Source organism: Eschrichtius robustus, chromosome 11 (assembly GCF_028021215.1).
Source record: "Eschrichtius robustus isolate mEscRob2 chromosome 11, mEscRob2.pri, whole genome shotgun sequence".
Classification (NCBI taxonomy): Eukaryota; Metazoa; Chordata; class Mammalia; order Artiodactyla; family Eschrichtiidae; genus Eschrichtius; species Eschrichtius robustus.
Genome location: NC_090834.1, coordinates 15,345,845 through 15,364,808, shown reverse-complemented (window position 1 = coordinate 15,364,808; position 18,964 = coordinate 15,345,845). Strand labels below are relative to the sequence as shown.

The window sequence follows — 18,964 nt, the reverse complement described above, 5'->3', positions numbered from 1 at the left end:
ATTGTCACCTCTTATGAGTTTAGAGTCTTTTGCAAAATCAGAGCTATCACAGCGCATATTTTTTCTTCAGATCACTTATGAAAATATTAAGCAAGTTCTATCCCAGAATTTATCTCCATGATACCATAGTGTTTGTATTTATCCATCTAAAACCAAGTTTATTCCTACTCTAGTCTATCATGAATTCTCAGGAACCTTAACAATTAAATGTCTCCATCTAGAGAGGTCCTTAGGTATCCCAATCATTTGTTTCTATCTAAGGAAACTCCTTATTCTTAGCCAAATGGTACCCGTCAATTTTTATTTTTTTTATTTTGGCTGCACTGGGTCTTTGTTGTGGTGCGGGCTCTTCGTTGCAGCGCACGGGCTTCTCTCTAGTTGTGGCATGCGAGCTCCAGGGCACACGGGCTCTCTAGTTGTGGCACGCGGGCTTAGTTGCCCCGAGGCATGTGGGATCTTAGTTCCCTGACCAGGGATCAAACCCACGTCCCCTGCATTGGAAGGCGGATTCTTAACCACTGGACCATCAGGGAAGTCCCTACCCTTCAATTTTGTGTTAATCCTTTCCTCTCTTCTTCCTTTTCTCTCTCTCCCCTTCTCCCCACAGTTCTTCCTTCTTCTCTGCCTCCTTGCCATTTTTCTTCTTCTTCTTTTTTTTTCCTATGTAGCTTTGGAGCTGAGCAGGGACTAACTTGTGACCTCTGCTCATCCCCAGCCAGGACATCACAGGTGATATTTACTATTTCAACTTTGCCAATGGGCAGTCCATGTGGGACCATCCCTGTGATGAACACTATCGGAACTTGGTGATCCAAGAGCGGGGGAAACTGTCAACTCCTGGGGCCAATAAGAAGAAAGAAAAGAAAAAGAAAAAGGAAAAGAAAGACAAGAAGGACAAAGAGACCTCCAAAAGTCCCCTGGTGAGTCAGTGGATGCCAGCTCTCAGAGAGGCCAGGCCTGAAACCTGAGGGATATCGGGAACCTCTAGCTGTTTACAGCTGGGAGGTTAAGAATAACAACAATAATATAGTAATTTTTTGATAGTGCATCATCTGAATTATGCCTGTCTTCTGGCAAATTTTCCTTTCAGGCTTCTAGAAGTGGTTACTATCTCTAAGCAATTTCTTTTTCCGCCTTGGGAGGCACATATGACATAATAGGATTAGTGAGTGAGTGCCCTGCTGAGGATGGGGTTTTTGCAGTGACGCCATCTGCCCCTCTGGAGAGTCGGGGCACAGGGAGCACTTGGTGGAGGCCAGAGAACCCAGAGGAGTGAGTGCCTCTCCTCTCCTTTCCGAGCCAGGCTTTCCTCGTGTGGGTTCATCATGTGTCTTAGTGGTGCAAATTCCTAGATGTTTCATGAGCCATAATTCAGTTGTCAGAACATCAGTGCCTTCAAGATCCAAAAAGAAAAGCTTGAGGCTTTATCAGGCCCTGTGGATGGCCTTTGCTGCCAGTGTCCTCGGTTCATGGTGGATAACTGAAATTTGATTGCAGTGCCATCACCTTGGTCCCAAGTAGCTTTTTTACTCAGAGTTGAAAGTTATCTTTCCCATTATCATTCTATTTGTCCCTCCAGGTGTGAGGCAGGTGGGCCACGTTGAGGAGAGGGAGGGACTTGGGAACCCAGTTTACCCAGGTGGGGAACACTGGGAATACCTTTTCAACCCTCTTAGTGGTTGAGTTGATTTGCTGTGTTATTTATAGTCTTTATTTCCCACCGATGCCTGGTGCTTACTTCTCAGTGAAGATTTCCTCCATCTTCCTTCCTTTGCAAGGTGTCAGTTCTGACATTGGATAGTTGCTGATGAATTTATCCTTTTTAATCATTTCCAAGCTCTACAGATACTCGTCTTCCCCCCACCCCCAATATTACTAATCATGGTTCTGAGAAATAAGACAGCAAGTCCATTCTTCCAGGTGGAGAAAAGAGAACAGGTAATTTCCAAAGAGGCTGAATTTTCTAATGGCATGTGTTTGAAAGGTAAAAGATGTATAATGGGCTTTTCACTAACCCCGGACTATTTTACATGATAATCAGCATCTGGGCAGGTGCTGGCATGACTGAAGGTGAGAGAGGGAATGAAGTGAGGGTTCTGGGGTGGAGGGTTAGGTAATAGACTGAGCTCTGGGTGTGTGACTGAGTTCCTGGAGCTCCCTGTTAAAACGGATTCCTCCTGTGGTTTCAGGAGCTGAGGGCAAGTGGACTGCCCTGGGCTACCAGTCTGGATCTTAGGGCTCAGGACAGGCGCAAACCAGAGTTTGTCTGGGGGCAGGCCTGACCAGGTGGGCGACCGGGCTCAGGTGGTTTGGGCTCTCTGGAGGAGAGCTGGGTGGAGTTTAGTGTGAATGTTTGCAGGATGCGGTTGATCTTTTATGGTTTTTTCTACCCCAAGATTCCCTGACTGTGTGGACCTCTCTTGAGCAGTATCAACTCTTGCCTTTGGTAGAAGACCTAGTCCAAGTTCCCAAGGCTCGGTTCCCTGCTTATGTTTCCCCTCTTTCCTCCCTTCTTAGACTCTTTCTGATAGTCCTTGATAAGGATGGTGGATTTTTATGAAATTAACCAATCACAGAATTGAGAGCTTGATGGTACCTTTGGGATAATCTAGTTGGTGATTTTCAGACTTTTGTTAGCAATGGAACCCTGTCTTCACATCAGTTCTTCCATAGAGGGCCAGTGTATAAAGAAGAAGTGGAGCTGCTCTGGTTGAACATGGGGGTGTGGGTCTTGGTGATGCCTGTTCCCCATCGCATGCCCACCATAGCAGCCCCCAAGGTACAAGGCGGAACCAATATGTGGGTTCCATGGCGCAAGGTTTGTAAGCCATTGATCTTGTCCAACCTCCTCTTTATAGATAAGGAAACTAGGGCCCAGAAAACAACAAAGCTCAAGGGAGTTTTTAGCTTTTCTCCCCTCATTGGTTTGTGTTTTTCTTTAAATGGAGGTTGGGTTTCTGCTAAGGGTTTGCCAAGGGCTAAGGTAGCAAGTAGAAATCAGAAGTGCTTTGTCTTAGTTTTCTCTGCCTGTTTATATACCCATCTAGGAAACACAGCCTGAGCAGGGACTTCTGCCTTCTTCCTCCTTTCTCCGTGGCCCATCCCCTCTCTCAGCACCTGGGCTGGCTGATCTGGACCTAGACCAAGAGATGCAGGCTAGAAGTGAGGGCTCCTTTAAGAAAGGGAAGAGCCCACGTATGCTGGCTGACACCCCTAGGCCTCTCACGGGCTCCCTGCCCAGCAAACTACAGCCACTCTTCAAGGGCCAAGCTTCCCGAACCCACCAGATCTTTGCCGACGTGGAGAAAATCTTAGGCAGGGCGCCAGCCCACTGCAGGGCAGAATTAGGTGATCAGCAGGGTCTGGAGAAAGCCCAGCAGGCGACAGAGAAAATCTACCTGGGGTTTTCAGACCCTGAAATAGAAGAGCTGGAAATGAGGACCAGACAGCAGAAACCTGGCACTCTGGGCCCTGACCACACCGGGCCCTTCCGGAACGGGCAGGATGCGTTAGAGAGCAGGAGCCAGGCCTTGGTCCACTCGAAGTTTTCGGAAGCCCTCAAGGGCCTGCAGCTGAAAGGGGAGCAGCACAGCCATAACATGGCCAAACAGAGCTCCACAGGCCCCGGTGGGGACAAGGGCCAGAGCCCCATTCCCTCGCCGTCCCCTGAGGAGGATCCCTCCCTGTCCCTTGATTCTTCTGACCCCATGCTGCCTGCCAGGAAGAGCAAGCCGTTCTTGTTAGTCAGCAGCCCAGCCGAAGACCAGAGCTGGCAGGGCGTTTCTGGGGAAGGGGGCAGCATGGGCAGGGGCAGGAAGAGGAGAGAGCCCCCGGGATTGTGGATGGGACAGGTCTCCAAGCTTGTCCACAAGGACGCCCCTTGGGGCAGCAAGAAAATAGAGCCCGAAGACCCTGAGGTTCCAGGGGCCTCAGCCAAAGGTCCACCTCAGGGGCTCTTGCTAATACCCCCTGACACCCTGGTCTCAGAACCAGCCCCGAGCGCCCCTGCAGTGAGTACCCCTCGAGGGTCTCCTTCCAGTGAGAAGAGACCGCGCCCAGGCTCTCCGGAGCCCCCCGAAGAAGACAGGATGCTGGGCAGGTTGGGGCCTGACTTGGAGAGCAGCAGCAGCAGCCTGGCCTCGCACCTGGACTCTGAGGTCCTGGGGGAGGTGACCAACTTCCCGTGGGACCTGCAGAGCTCCCGGGGATCTGAGCGGGGTGTGGGTCAGTCAGGCCCCGGACCCAGGGAGCAGCACCCCAGCCCCTTCCTGGCGCCCCAGTTGTCCCACGTGCAGAGCTCTGCTGAGGAGCAGTCAGGGAGTGAAGACTACTCTGAGGACCAGAGGTTCTACCAGCACGTCCTGCAGGTGTTCAAGCTCTCCAGGCAGCTGGAGGGCCCGGGGCCGCCCGAGAGCGCGCGGGAGAGGCCGTGCAGAGACCTTGCCAGCGTGGTCTGCCGCCTGGCAGCCGAGTCTTCCAGGATGTCTAGTGAGGGCGAGCACGAGGCCATCAGAGCCATGGGCTCCAGATTTCTGTCTTGGGGGCCAGAGATGCAGGAGCGTCCTCAGAAGGTGGCCGGCGCCCCGGCTGGGCAGGAGGCCTCTCGGCAAGCTCGTTTCCGGCCAAGCAACAGCCCCCTCAGGCAGGGGCTGGTCCAGCTGAGTTCCAGCAGAGGGCTTGCTACAGAGCCAGGCAAGATGCAGCTTCTCAACCAGGTAGGCTTCTTAGAGAGCACGGCCTTCAGGCTCAGTGAACTTGACAGGGAGGGAGCAGGTTGAGCTGACACCTTAACACAGCCAGCAGGTCTGCTTTCCTGTTCTCTGTCCTCCCTCGGTGACTATTGATCCCTTAACCACCCAGGATGGCCATCTTGTGGGATGACATGCAGTTCCTGTTTCTTCTGCCCCATCACCTGCAAGAGAGGGGCTGAGGGTATCTAGACCTCTCTTCCCTTGATCTAACTGTACTTCATGGGTGGTTCACATGCTCTGAAGATGATCAGTTTTGAGGCTGAGCAAGGTGGCACTTATCCTGGCACTCATGCAAGATACAGGTACTGTCCCAGGATTTGGGAAGCCTTCCCCATCAGCTGATTATAGAGAGGTCCTCCCAAGTAGACACCCTACCCCCAGCCTCTGAACTTAGTCCCTTCTGGGAATCACACAGGACTAGAGAGTTAATACTGTCATGAGAGGCTGAAGCCCAGGCTCTCTCTGCCGTTCAGTGAGCCGCTTCTGCTCCTTGCCTCCCAGGGTTTCCAGAACCATGTGAATAACCTGTGTCAGGCTTGTGCTGACCGCGTTTGGGCCTTCACTTCCTCCCCTATTGGGATCTACCAAAGGGTTCGGCTTGCCCTGTCGTTCTGACTCCCTTTCCCTTTAAAGAGTCACCACTTGCTTCATTCAGAAGTCAAATTGGATCACAGACCACCACGGGGGTCGATGTGCATTTCCCCGGCTATTCTTTTGCTGTTGCCCAGCTGTGGCTTTACCCAGTTGTTACCTCGGTTCCTAATTGCTGGCGTGCCCTGGTTCTCCGTTAGCTCTAATAACTACTGTAGCACTATAAATATCAGATAAGCTGCAGATTATCCTGAAAGTTTTCATTAGCCCAATGGCAGCAAGTTTATCCTCTCTGAAGGACAACGCCACGCACAGCCCATAGTGCGTGATCAGCTAGGAGCCAGGGATGTATAATTTCCCTGCTAACCACTGATTTGGTAAAGGTCTGGGAGAACAAAGCCCTCAGCGGGCCCGTCTCCCTCCCTCAGGCCCCCAGCACGTTAGCAAATTAGCCATGTTAGGAGTCTGTAATTTTCCATAAATATAGTGTGGGAAGAATTTTACTCGCTGATCCACTGGGCTGGCTGGGAGGAGCAGGCTGGGTTTGCTCACCGTTCACCTCAGAGCAGATTTCCTGGGCTCCTTTTCCGCCATAGCCAGGAGGCAGTGTACAATACTGGCTTAGAGATTGCCCTGCGTTCCGGTCCCACGTCTGCCCTCATTGCAGGCCCTGTGATTTGGGGCAGGGGTCTTGACCTCACCAATCTCCGTTTGCTCTCGTGGGGACTGTGGCCTCAGATGGTTTTGAGAGTGAAATGAGACAGGTGCTTACCCCGGTGCCCAGGGCTCAGGCAAAGTTGGCCAAATTTTTTATCAGCTCCTTTTCTGCCTAACGAAGATACCCTGCAACAGGCCAGGTGACTGGGAACCTACAAAGGTTTGGGAGGGGGTCTCGTGTCACCTTTCAGATAAGCATCTGATGCCCTTCCCATGCAGAAATGGGTCGTGTTCAGAGCCCGCCCGATGGTCTGGCTCCAGGCCCAGCTGCGGGTGAGAAGATGGGCCACCTGAACTTCTCAGCCTGACCTCCTCAGGTTCCCCTTTCTCTCTTCAGTCCCCATGGGATTAGAGAGGAATGGAATTTTTGTGTTGTTTCATATACAATTTAAGTTTGAGGATTTTTAAAGAGCTCTTGTACACTGTCCCCAGAATGCTACCCTGCCTCGGCTTCTAAGCCCAGACTCTTGTGATGTGAATCCCTGTAATGATAGCAATTCCACAACGCTGGTGTAGCCCTGGGCCACGCACACGTGCTCCTTGCCGTCAGTATCTCATTTGAATTTCTCAACAAACCTTCTTAAGTAGCAAGACACACATCATCTCTGTCTTGCAGATGAGTAAACTGAGAATCCAAGAGTCCGTGAGCGACCTAAGGTCTCACAAATTCTGCCGCCCAGTTGGCTTCTCTCCCCAGCCCTCGCTGGCACAAAGCCTTCGTTTGGCCATCCCAAGAACAGGGCAGAGGAGGGGCCTGCACAGTCCTCTGGCGAGGCTGCCTCCAGCCCCTTTCCTCATCAGTGGAGAGCGGAAAGAGAGTTCTTTTGTTGCTCATGTGTATTTTTCATAGTTAATATTTATTTTAATTGAAGTAATACATGCCCATGTTATTAAACAATGTCAAGTCGAGCCAAAAGGCATAGAACGAAATATAACAGTTCTCGGGTGTGGGTACCCCTCCCCAGAGGCAACGGCTTTCTTCCAGTGTTTGCTTCCATATTTGTAAATAATATGCTTAGACTGCTTTTTCTTGATTCATCCGTTTTCAACTTCATCTATTGAGACTTCTCATGCTGGTAGATGAGGCTTTTGTCTCTTCTCCCCCCAACCCCCCAACTTCCTCTGTGGCTTCGGAGGGAGAGCTGAGGCCTCTGCAGCATCTGCCAGATGTGAAAGAACCATTTGCTGAGAGATAGGCACAGAGTTACGAGAATCAGGAAACCAGCCCGTGATTCTCACACGGCTGGCACAATGGTAATTTCTGGATGTTGTGTTTCATTAGCAGCCTCTGAACGGAGGCAGTTTAAATTTGAGCGGGCAGGATTTAGATGTTTTATTTTTATATCCATCTCCACACTCTCAGAGCCCCGTGGTTTCTTGGGTTTGTAACAGGATGTTTTCTGTTGCCCAGGCCCTGGGCTCCTCGTTAGCCCCCGTCCACATCCCTCTCGGGGGTCTGGCCCCGTTAAGGGGCCTGGTGGATGCCCCGCCCTCTGCTCTGCGTGGATCTCAAAGTGTGAGCCTGGGGAGCTCGGCGGAGTCTGGTCAGCATGGAGAACTCTCACTGGTAAATGCTTTTTCTTGTGTTCGGTGTAGTTACCGTGGGGCCTCCATGTTCCATGCTAGGAACCATGACCCATGGATGAGAGATAGAGGGCACGGGCTGAGTCCTTAATGCTCATAATCTAGTGGGGAAGGTGAGTCACACCTGGAGGATGCTGAACCTGGGCTCTGGGCGGTGGAGGATGGACCCAGGGCATAGGGGCTGCAGTGGTGATTTCCCAGTCCCTGCAGCCAGGGCAGCAGGAGTTGGACAGGGAGGGATGAGTGTGAGCCGGAGCTGCTGGGGTCAGCTTCCTGGAGGTGGTGGGCTTGCTCTGGGAGCCATCTAAACAGAAAGAGAGAGGACAAGGCAATCTGAGGGTCTTCCCCGTAAGTGCCTTGGCTTTCCTTCTCTATTTTGGAGCCTTCACAGGGTCTCAAGACTTCTGCTTATACAAAGGGTCTCCTGGGCTCCATCCATGAGGACAAGAATGCTCTCAGCCTCTTGGCTTTAGGAGAGGAGACCAATGAGGAGGATGAGGTGGAGAGTGACAACCAGGTAAGAAGGAATCCTTTTCTTGGCCTGGAAACCCTCTGTGCTATGAAAAAAAAAAAAATTTTTTTTTTTTTTAAAATTGTGGTCAGATATGTATACCATAATTATCATTTTAACCACTTTTAAGCGTACAATTCAGTGACCTTAACTACCTTCACAGTGTTGTACAGTCATCACTACTATCCATCTCCAGAACTTGTTCATAATCCCAGAGAAACTCTGTACCCTTTAAACAAAGCTCTGCATCCTCCCCTCTCCCCAGTCCCTGATCTACTCTCTGTCTCTATGAATTTGCCTATTCTAGATATTTCATATAAGTGGAATCATACTGTCTTTGTCCTTTTATGTCTGGCTTCTTTCATGTAGCATAATGTTTTCAAGGTTCATCTGTGTTGTAGCACATGTGACTGGGTAATATTCCATTGTTTAGCCATTCATCTGCTGGTGGATAGTTGAGCTGTCTTTACCTTTTGGCTAACCTCTGTGCTACTTTGAAAATAAGTGAAAATGATTTTCCAGCCCACAGCTTCATTCCTTGCTCAGTCTGTATACCTGCTGGGTCTGACCCAGAAAGTATAACCAGTGAGGAGCTTCTCGGCCCCCTGGGCTGACCAGTTTCCTTGCCATCGTTTTCATTTTCAGAGTGTCCGAAGCTCAAGTGAGCTTCTTAAGAACCTGCACCTGGACATCGGGGCACTGGGGGGTGACTTCGTGTATGAGGTAAGAGCCTGAAGCCCCTGCAGGCAGATGCCTCAGCCTGGCAGGTCCCTCCTTCCTTTCTTTTTTTAAAAAAAATATTTATTTATTTATCTATTTGGCTGTGCCGGGTCTTAGTTGCGGCATGCGGGATCTAGTTCCCTGACCCAGGGATCGAACCCAGGCCCCCTGCATTGGGAGTGCGCAGTCTCAACCACTGGACCACCAGGGAAGTCCCCCTCCTTCCTTCTTAAGCCTTCCTCCTTGTGGGAGACTTATTTGGAAAGAGTACCATTTTGTCCCAGTCCTGTCCAGATGGGATTTCTGGGGTTTGGGGAAGCACAAGCGGGGAAAGGAATTCATCCATTCACTCATTTCTCAGGTAACCACCGTTTATTGAATGTTTCTACATGAGGCACTTTGCTAGGTGCTATTGGCCACACACGCCTCAGTTAGCTGTGATCCCTGCCCTCAGAGTTTACAGTCTCATAAAAGAGAGACTTACGTAGCTGGGGCTTGGAGTGGAATGCAGCACGGCCGTCGGGGTGGTAAAACACAGTGTTATGGGTGGGGAGAAGTCGGGGTCTCCTGTCCATTTGGAAGGCCTTATTGAGAATCTGACATGTGAGGTGAGCCAGGAAGGACGGTGGGCGGGACTGGACGAGCAGAGGCGAGTGGAGAGGGAGAGCTCCAGCTGCAGGGCACCACACAGGCAGAAGCAGGAGCGGAGCACGAGGGTGTCTCCTTTGCCTGGAGCCCAGGGCGCGTGTGGGAGAGGAGTGGGAAGTGGGGCTGTGGAGGTAGGTTGGGCTGGGTCGTGGAGGACCTGAGTGCCAGCTGAGAAGTTGGGACTGGGTTACACAGGCATCGGGAGCCATGGGAGGTTTTGAACAGAGGTGTAACGCCATCCAGATGCTTAGCATTTGTCGAATGCTGGCTGTGTGGCGGCAGCTGTGCTGTGGTCGATCCCAGCACTGGTGAGGAGTGGCCTGGGCGGGCCTCTGGGAGTGTGCAGTTGGAGAGAAAGGATGCTGGGCACTCTGTGCTTAGTGAGCGCTTAGTACATGTTGAATAAATGAATATTTAGGAACCTGTAAAGCAGGGCCAGGTGTGCAAAGAGCTCGGGCACAGGTACACTCTTTGGAGGAGTTCTGAGGGCAGAGAAATTACCTGCCCAGAGATGAGGGAGAACTTGGAAGAGACAACATTTGACCCCGGTCTTGAAGAGTAGGGAAGTCTTAGACGTGGGCGTGGAAGGGATGTTTTAAGCAGGTGAACAGCTTGAGCAAAGGCACGAGGCCTGGGAAATGCAGAATATGGATGGGACTAGCTTCCGGAATGTCCCCCCAGCAGTCCTGTTGCTTCTCATCTCTTTCCCTGGTCTGTCCTCCACTCCCACCAGAATGTTCTTCCTCCCTTCCTTCCTGCCTTCCTTTCTCCCTCCCTCCCTCCCTCCCTCCCTCCCTCCCTCCCTTCCTTCCTTCCATTTTTGGCTACGTTGGGTCTTCGTTGCTGCGTGCGGGCTTTCTCTAGTTGCGGCGAGCGGGGGCTGCTCTTCATTGTGGTGCTCGGGCTTCTCATTGTGGTGGCTTCTCTTGTTGCAGAGCACAGGCTCTAGGCGCATGGGATTCAGTAGCTGCGGCACGCGGGCTCAGTAGTTGTGGCTCACGTGCTCTAGAGCACAGGCTCAGTAGCTGTGGCGCACGGGCTTAGTTGCTCCGCGGCATGTGGGATCTTCCCAGACCAGGGCTCGAACCCGTGTCCCCTGCATTGGCAGGCGGATTCTTAACCACTGCGCCACCAGGGAAGTCCCAGAATGTTCTTTCAAACAAACAAACAAAACCTGAAACTCATCATGTCGTCGTAATAACTAAAAAACCCCAGTACATTCTTCTACTTGAAAAAGAACATTCCCTACCATCTGTTCTTGGTCTACTGTCTAATTTATTAATTTTTAACAATTAAGCTTTCTCTAAATATGTCCAAAGTATTCACACAACCAATAAATCATGAAGTCAACAACTCAGATTTTCCCAGACATTGAAATATTGATTGCAAGGTCAGTTAAACTTTTCACAAAATAGAAAATTCTTTTAAAGACTTTGAGCTGAAAGAGATCACTCACATTTATTAGAATGACCACAAAACTGACCAGTGAAAGAACAGTGCCCGTATCATGGATTTAAATGTTTCCTTATTATCTTTTATTATTATGTCCTTATCATCCCTTTTCACGGTCTTATTGTTTCTGACACTTACTTCTTGGTCTTGAGCTCACCTTGAGGGCCAGGGGGAAGGTCCCAGGGTGGCTGAGGTTGAGGATGCTGGCTGACACCCAGGTGTAGGTGGGCTCTCCCAGCTGACCCAGCTCTAGCCATTGGGCAGGCCCCATGTTATACTTAGACTCACTCTGTTGCCACAGAAACTGTCTCCGTTTTTGGCTCTGCCCAGTCAGATATGTTTTGATTGTGACTTTGATGCTTTCTGCCACGTGACACATTTTCTGAGTGTCATCAACCTGATCTGGCTCTGCTTTGACACTTCCTTCTGAATGGGGCCTGGTCTGTTGGCATTAAATCCAAAGCCTTCTGTTTTTGGTTCCCTGAAATGATAACTTTATTTCTTCTCATCTGCCATTAAGACCTTATGATGCTGGTGGAATCAGTAGCTCAGGTTTTGAGCCTGGAAGGATGTCCATGAGTAGGAATGAGGTGTCAGGAGGACTCGCTGGCTTTTGGAGAAAGAGGGCAGTCTCCACAAGACTGAGCAAATTGAGAGTAGGGCTTCTGCCCTGTTCATGTCTGTGTGTCTGGAACCTGGCCTGCTCCCTGGAACTTAGGAAGTGCGTGGGTATGTTTTGCTGAGCGACTGAGTGGATGAATAGGTGCGTGAATGAATGAGCCACGCTGGGACCGGAGGGTATCCTGGCAGGTTGTGTTGTGCTTTTTTCTTCTCTGGGCTTTCCCGGGTCCTGGGTAGAGTGGACCCTGGATCCCTGCGTCAGCTGGTGGATTGAAGATCCCGATGGGGATCAATCATAATGTGCTTTGACTTGGGCTAGTTAATTTTTCCTTTATAATGGTTTACAAATGTCAACAAAAAAAGGGATTTTCTTCTTTGACATGTCCTGGATTTTCAAAAGCTTCCCTTCTGATCTTTATATGCTTCTTTGGGGGAGTGGGAGCTTTTAAATGTATTTTTTATAACCTCTTTAATATAAATAGGCAACCCAGTGTGATGGGGAGAAATGTCTGGAGTGGGAGGTGTTAAATACACTCCCTCCCCCCGCCCCATCTCTAGCATCCCGGCAGATTTAGTTCTTTTTGCCACATGGAGTGTTGGGTTCCTGTGTTCTAACCTCAGGCAGGAACTGGGGCTTTTCCTGGTGGGGAAGGTTAGTGGTGGGGATGAACGGGGGTTTTAGGACAGACAAAGCTGCCTCTGCTTACCATGCCCTTTAAAATGGCTTTTGTCCCAGTTTATAGACCTTGGGTCCTTTGAGCTGCCCACCTCTATCCCGCTCCTGGGCAGCCCCGGCAGCCTGAGATGGAGAGCTTATTCTGTGGTTTGTTTTACCCTGTTTCGCTGTCAACAATCACTTTGCTCATGATTCCATGAGAGGGCAGTAGGATGGCAAGAATGCCTCTCTCTTTCTCTCTCTCTCTCTCTCTGTCTCCTTCCCCCTCCTCTCTTGCCTTCAACTTAAACCCATTTCTAGTCTATTACAGAATCAAAAGGGATACGTTCCTGGAACAGACACTGAGAATGGATGGGAGTAAAAGAGGGGAGGCTGAAGGGTAGGTGAGCAGGCAGCAGATGGCCTTGTAGCACTAGTGAAAAGACCATCAGCAGATCAAAGGGGAGGGAGGGAGCTGGGCTTAGAAATAACAGGATGATGTCAGTGTGATTGGAAAGCGCTAACAACACCGGGGAGCAGTGCAAAGAACTGAGACCGACTGGGTGGGAATGAGACATGGAAAATAAACCGACTGATGTTTGGCTTGTGGGGGGGAGGGGTCTCCCCAGAACGGGATCAATGCAAGGACATGGTGTTCAGCTCCCCTGTCTCCCACTCCCGCCCTCCTGAGCCGTGTGGATCGTAGGGCCCCTGCCTTTGTGCTCTGGACCGCAGGAGGGGGATTGCAGCATGGGAGACCTCATAGCTTTTGGGGGGTATGTTAAATATTCATGAAATGGTTCGTACAGGCACTCTCCTGCACCCCCCCCCCCTTCATGCAGATGGCAAAGTCTTTTTGGAAAAAAACAGCAGGAATTTGCTTTATACTCAAGGACCTGGGGCTGTGACAGGAGGAGACAGAAGGAGTGTGAGCACGGTTGAGCTGAGAGCAGAGCCGTGCTGTGGGTATGTCCCCCGGGTACCCTGCCGAACACCGGCGCAGGAGGCTGTGTGCAGGGGCCTGGGTGTGCGTCCTGGGCCGGGCCTCAGGCCGTGGGCCCCGCGATGGAATGAGGGGCAGGGCCTGAGTTAAAGGAGAGGAGCGTGGAGTCAGCTGGGTTTTCCAGACACTCAGTTCTCATTCATCCATTTGTGGATAATCCACAACAAATGCCTAGTCTCCCCCTGCTGTCCTTCCCCTGAAGACGTCCCCCTGGCTGTCCTGTCATTGCAGTTCGTTGATGTGGGCGCAGGGAATGCAAGTTCACTTATTTTCACGTTAGCCATGTTTTAATATTTTACTATTTACGTAGACAGAATAGGATAAGCTCCATGGAACATTCTTCTTTTGAAGAATTTTAGCTTGAGAGTGGCATAGCCTGGGCCTGACATTCTGTGGTCTGGCCATATTCTCTCATGTGTAAGAATGGGAATCTCCCCCTGGGTCTGGTGTCCTCTGATTTTTGATAGATTACTTGTTTTTCCATTATCTTGAGTATTAATAGTTAACATTTGTTTAGCTATTTTCCATTTCATAAGCACTATAACAAATAATAGTCTAATCCCTGTATAATTGTGTAAAATAGATATCACACCTCCATTTTACAGAGTAGGAACTCCTATATCTGCATTGACCCACTTAATCATTTTTAATATTCAGTCAACAAGCATTGACTGAGCACCTATTATGTGCCAGAAACTAGACACTGAGGATAATAGGGAGCTGATTTGGTGAGGGCAACAGGCAAGGAAGTCAGCAGTTATAAGACAGTAGTTGTTGTGAAAGAGGATGAGGAAGGCTGATCTCAGGAAGGCTTCCTGGAAGAGGCGATGCTGTGAGAACCAGTGGGAGCTTGTCAGGGTAGACTGTGTGTGTATTAAGAACGCGCACGGCAGGGCAGGGAAGTGGCGTAATGTTTGTTCATAGGCACGATGTTTGTGTCTGGAGATGACCTCGGAGGAGCAAGCAGGGCTGGGCTGGGTGAGAAGGGCTATGGGCCGTGTGAGGAGATGTGAACTGGTGGTCCGACACCTCCTCTGTCCCCTAATCCAAGGTCTGTTGCCTTTCTTTCATCATGAGATGAGCACGGCCGGGGTGGCTTGGCTGTGCTTGCTGAGTCAGACCCCCTCACTCCCCCCGAGACACTCCCACGTCCTTCTTGGCGTCCAGGAGCCCCACAGACCGGTCATTGCTTGCTGGCCACTGCTGAGAGCCGGCTGCTGTGGGGACACCGAGGTGAGGAGGCCTGGCCTCACCCTGAAGATGTCTCTCAAAGAGGAGGAGCTCATCTTGGCCCCTCTGCACCCAGTGACCGTGAAGGCTTCCTCCACACTACAGTTAGCGTGTCAGGAGGGGGGGCAGCACCGGAGGGCACCCTGCCTTTGTGCTGCCAGGGCATGAGGGAAGCCCACCCCTTCTCTGTTCAGCCTCTGCTTTTCTCCCTGGGACAGGCGTGGCGCTGACCACAGCGTCACCACCGTGTCCGGTGCCCTTTGCTTTGGGCAGTAAAGGCTCATAGCCGGGGCCACCTGGGATGTTTCACTTTTCTCCATTCTCAGCTGAACTCCTTGAGGGCAGGATCTATCTTCCTATTCAGGTCGCCACGGTGGGTTTTGGCTCATAGAAGGTGCTCGGTGAATGAACTTGTGGGTCTCATCATAAAACATGAGTTAGCGTTTATGGAGCGCTTACGGTGTGCCAGGCGCAGTTCTCTGTTCTTTACTCACTCAATGAGTGTTAACTTATTTAATCTTCCCAACAATCCTATGAGATAGGCCCTACTATACCCCCATATTTTAGAGGAAGAAACTGAGGCCCAGAAAAGTTAAACAGTTTGCCTAGGGTCCCTGTAAGCATGGAGCCAAGATTTGAACCTGGGTGTCCTATCTCCAAAGTCAGGCTCTGAAGTGCTCTGCTTTCCTGCCTCTCTTCACCATCCTTGGAAAGTTTGGGTGGGCTTGTCAGTCGGCTGCCAGACCTGCAGTGGATGGTCATGGCTTTGGGTTCCGCGGATCCTTTAACAGGCAGACAGCATGGGTGAATGGCGTGTTTGGGGCTTTTCCTTGGCCCTCTGGACTCTAGTCATCATGCTTCTTGTTGGAGTGTCCAGGGTCAGGCTTCAAGAAGTCTCAAAAATCCCTGCCAAGAAGTTGTTCACGCTGGCAGCCCAAGTTTAGCACAGATGTTTTCTGGGAAGAAGGCTTCTCTGCTTGAGCCTAGGAGAGATCGCTGGCTGTATTTCCAAGGGAGGAGTTCCTTTTTCTCTTGTGGTAGCTCTAAAGGATTTTCCTGGTCTTTACCATGGGGTTTGTGAGCGAGGAGCAGGGTGGGCAGCTGTAGGGGTGCACTGCTCCCATCTCCTTTCAAGAGACCCTGCAGAGGGGACCTTGGGGGATTAACGGCCTGCAGCTGTTGAACCTTTGATCCACCCCGGCTCGTGCCAAGGCCGGGCTTGTTGATGGAATGGATGGGGTGCAACGGGCCCCGGAGCAGGGCCATTTCTGCCCGACGGCTGCAGGACTGTCCATGGGGCTGAGACCCTTTCAGAACTGTGCTGTGGCCTGAGGCTCTCCTACTCAAGCCCCCTCCTTCCCTCTCCCCTGTCACAGGTCTCAGACCTGTGTTCCCAAGCCTCTCCCCACCTCCCGTATCCTCATGGGCATTTCCCCCAATCAGTCTTCTACACACCTCACCCCATCTGAGCACTTGCTGCCCAGAGGACTCACTTGATGGTCCTCCGACAGAGGAGCCTGGCTCCAGGGCTGCTTATGCAGCCTCCCTAAGGGGGAGGCTATAGTGAGAGAGCTACCCTCATTGCTATGCAAGAAGGGTACCCTCCTGAAACTTCTTCCCTGCTGCCTTTTAAAAATGAAAACTCTAGACTTTGGTACTTTTCTCTCATGCGGTTCTCCGTCATCATCATCGTAAACAAATATTGACTTCTGAGCCTGCCATCTTATGGTTTGGCTAATGGGGCTGGAATGAGCCAGATTTATTACTCGAGAATGTGATGGGTGGTGACAGAGTTGTATAGTGCAGTGCACTGGATTCCAAGCTCCTCAGTGGACAGGGGTCAGGTTGGGTGTATTCAGATCACCATAGAATTTCAGAGTCAGTGGAGCTGGGCTGGAGCCAGGCATCTGTGTTTTTAAAAGCTTTTGAGGTGTGGGATAGCCATTGGTTTCAGAACTGTAGGCGTCAAGGAATGGCAGCTCCGTCTTGTAGCAAGTCTCTAAACCCTTTTATTAATTCCTGACGTCTTCCTTTCTGACACGGTCTTCTGCTCCCTAGGAATCTCCAAGAACAAGCCAGCCAGAGGAGAAGAAGGACATTTCTCTGGATTCCGATGCTGCCAGCCCCCCTACGCCTGGCAAGCTCTTCAGCCAAGGTGCAGATAGCAGCCTGAGCAGTGCCGATGGCCAAGGGCAACAGGGAAGAGGGGCAAGTTGGCTCCCAGAAAAAGAAAAGAACGATAAGAATGATCCCGGGATGTCCAGGAGTGTGGCGGACCCCGGGGGCGACTCCACGGGCGATCAGCCTGCCAAAGCCAACAAAAAAGAGGCACCAGAGGACCCGGTGGATGCAAGAGAGGAGGGTTCCCGGAAGGAAGAGGCAGCAAAGGAGCCAAAGAAGGAGGCTTCCGTCCCGAAAGAGAGCAGATCAGAGGCGAGCGAAGTAAGTCACTTTGTCCCACGGGCAGTTGCTGGCTGCAGCCCTCTGCTGCTCTCTCGTGCCCTGTGCACGTTCCTCTCCCTTCATCTTTATTACTGAGTCAGGAGCTTCATTTGCAGGCCCGGCAATGGGCCGTCAACATCAGCCAGAACCCTTAATTGTGACAAATATGCCCAGACCCAGCAGGCAGTAAAATCCTGAATGAAACTCCAAACCTGCTGGCACTAGAAATTCAGAGCAGAAATTTGCTTTTCCGTTGGCACCTCCTGGGATATTCCTGTTCCTCTGGTCTCCCACTTACTTCCTCTTGCCATTTCCTGCCTCCCCCTCCTACCTCTTGACATCAGTTTGGGGTCAGTCATGGTTGCAGCCTGTGTTCCTGCAGAGGGAGGAGCCAGCTGAGGGGAGTGGGGGGACGTTTGGGAGTGTCCTGCCCCGGCATTGGTCAGTTAGGTTACAAGAAGACTCTTCATTGGTCTCTCTGGCTCCTTTGAACAACCCAAGACGCGGGAGTCTTGCTTGGTAAGATCAGGCCAGTGACCCGGATGGATAGAAGTAGGACCCAGTTGTGAGAGCATTTGGCATCTTTATTTTTCAGCCCTTAGTCCCGCCCTTCCTCCGGGTGGAGGGTGAGGGAATTCATTTAAAGAGCTTTTAGCTACTTCCTGGAAAAGATACTCTGATTCTGTTTTCCTAGGATCGCATCAGACTTCCCCACTGCCGACTTTCTAACCATCTCCCACTCTGCTTCACTTGGCCCTCCTTCCAAGTGTAAAGAGTGTTGCCCATACCCAGTGGGGCTGCCCAGCCTGAGTGGGCCGGGGGCAGGTGTCCAGAGAGAATGGGAGGGTCCACAGGCCTCCTTCAGGTTTTCCAGAAGAGGCGGCTTTCGGTTTGGGTTCAGCCTTGTGTTGGCACCGTGGAGTCATCACGACCCTCTGTCCTCTGCTCCGGTGACTCCTCTGTGGGTCTGTCTCCCCAGGGGTCGGAGATCAGTGAACACATGAAGGAGCTACAGCCCTCAGACTCCACTGCTTCTGACCCCAAGTCCTTTCTTGGCCTGGTGAGTCTGAGATGGGGGGCAGCAGAGTGGTGGTGAAGAGTGTGGGTTTCCGAGGTCCTGTGTTTAAGTGATTCGCTGAGCATCTCACAGCTTGTAAGTGGGGAAGTTAGGACTCAAACTTGGGTCTTGTCTAACTCCATTTTCTCAGCCCTACGTACTGAGGATAACACTACCTACTTTATAGGTTTGTTGTGAGAAGAAAGTGGGGTAAAGAGTATAAAACATTAGCATATAAACATTAAACAAACATAGCTGTTATTACTATTACTGCTGTGTGAATTGCCTGTGAGATCATATGAGATCATTGCCTCTGGGCTCTAGCAGGAGCATTACGTGAACCTAGGAGGTTAGAGACTGTGTGTGTGTGTGTTTATGGAATCACCGAGCCGCGGTGAGGACCAGTCCTCAGGCTCTCGGGCTCTGACCAGGAAGGATGCTGTGGTGTGGTATCATTTCCAAAGTTAAGACTTCGTCCTGGAATGCCAACATCCATGGTTTCTTTGTCCCAGTCCTTCCACCCAGCCTGCTGTAGCCTGGCTTCACTTGCCAGGTTTGTATCTGTGGGGAGGAGTTCGGGGTGCTTTTTGGCAGAGCACTTTTTCCAGAAACCACGCTCCATCTGTTTGGAGGAGACAGATCAAAGGGAAGGGATTAGTGGGAGAGGGTCAGGGATGAACAGTAATGATATGAGGGGGTGCAGAGGAATCAGGAGGCTGTGTGCTCAAGCCCCTCACTGAGCCACGGGCTTAGGAGCCAGATGGCAGCTGCACTGAGTGGAGTAGAACTCACGCTGAAAGGAAAATGTCATCAGCAAAGAAAACCCACAAGCTAGGAATGGGAGGCAAAGTCCTTGTTGGCAGAAGCCGTCATGAAGAATCACCGTGTCACAGAACTCTCTGAAGCAAGGGCCCTGGCCCTGCTAAAGGAGTCACTGTGTGGAGAAACGGGCTGCCCATTGGCATTTTTCTTCTCTATGGGA

General features: G+C 51.2%; 1 protein-coding gene across 15 annotated transcripts in view; it reads left to right on the top strand.

Moving 5' to 3' along the window:
- CEP164 (centrosomal protein 164) overlaps positions 1 to 18,964 on the top strand; it is a 71,956-nt gene that overhangs the window by 24,440 nt on the left and 28,552 nt on the right. For 10 of the 15 annotated variants that reach the window (XR_011075358.1, XM_068554643.1, XM_068554653.1 and 7 more), the window contains 7 exons: positions 716 to 920; positions 3,048 to 4,715; positions 7,471 to 7,626; positions 8,026 to 8,160; positions 8,800 to 8,877; positions 16,542 to 16,925; positions 17,905 to 17,985. Coding sequence is in view for 14 of the 15 variants with exons in the window: in XM_068554643.1 (XP_068410744.1) it covers positions 716 to 920; positions 3,048 to 4,715; positions 7,471 to 7,626; positions 8,026 to 8,160; positions 8,800 to 8,877; positions 16,542 to 16,925; positions 17,905 to 17,985 (2,707 nt within the window). In the remaining variant the exon portion in view is untranslated. The remainder of the gene's footprint in view (positions 1 to 715; positions 921 to 3,047; positions 4,716 to 7,470; positions 7,627 to 8,025; positions 8,161 to 8,799; positions 8,878 to 16,541; positions 16,926 to 17,904; positions 17,986 to 18,964) is intronic. The other 5 variants (XM_068554655.1, XM_068554656.1, XM_068554657.1 and 2 more) reach the window with 3 other exon arrangements.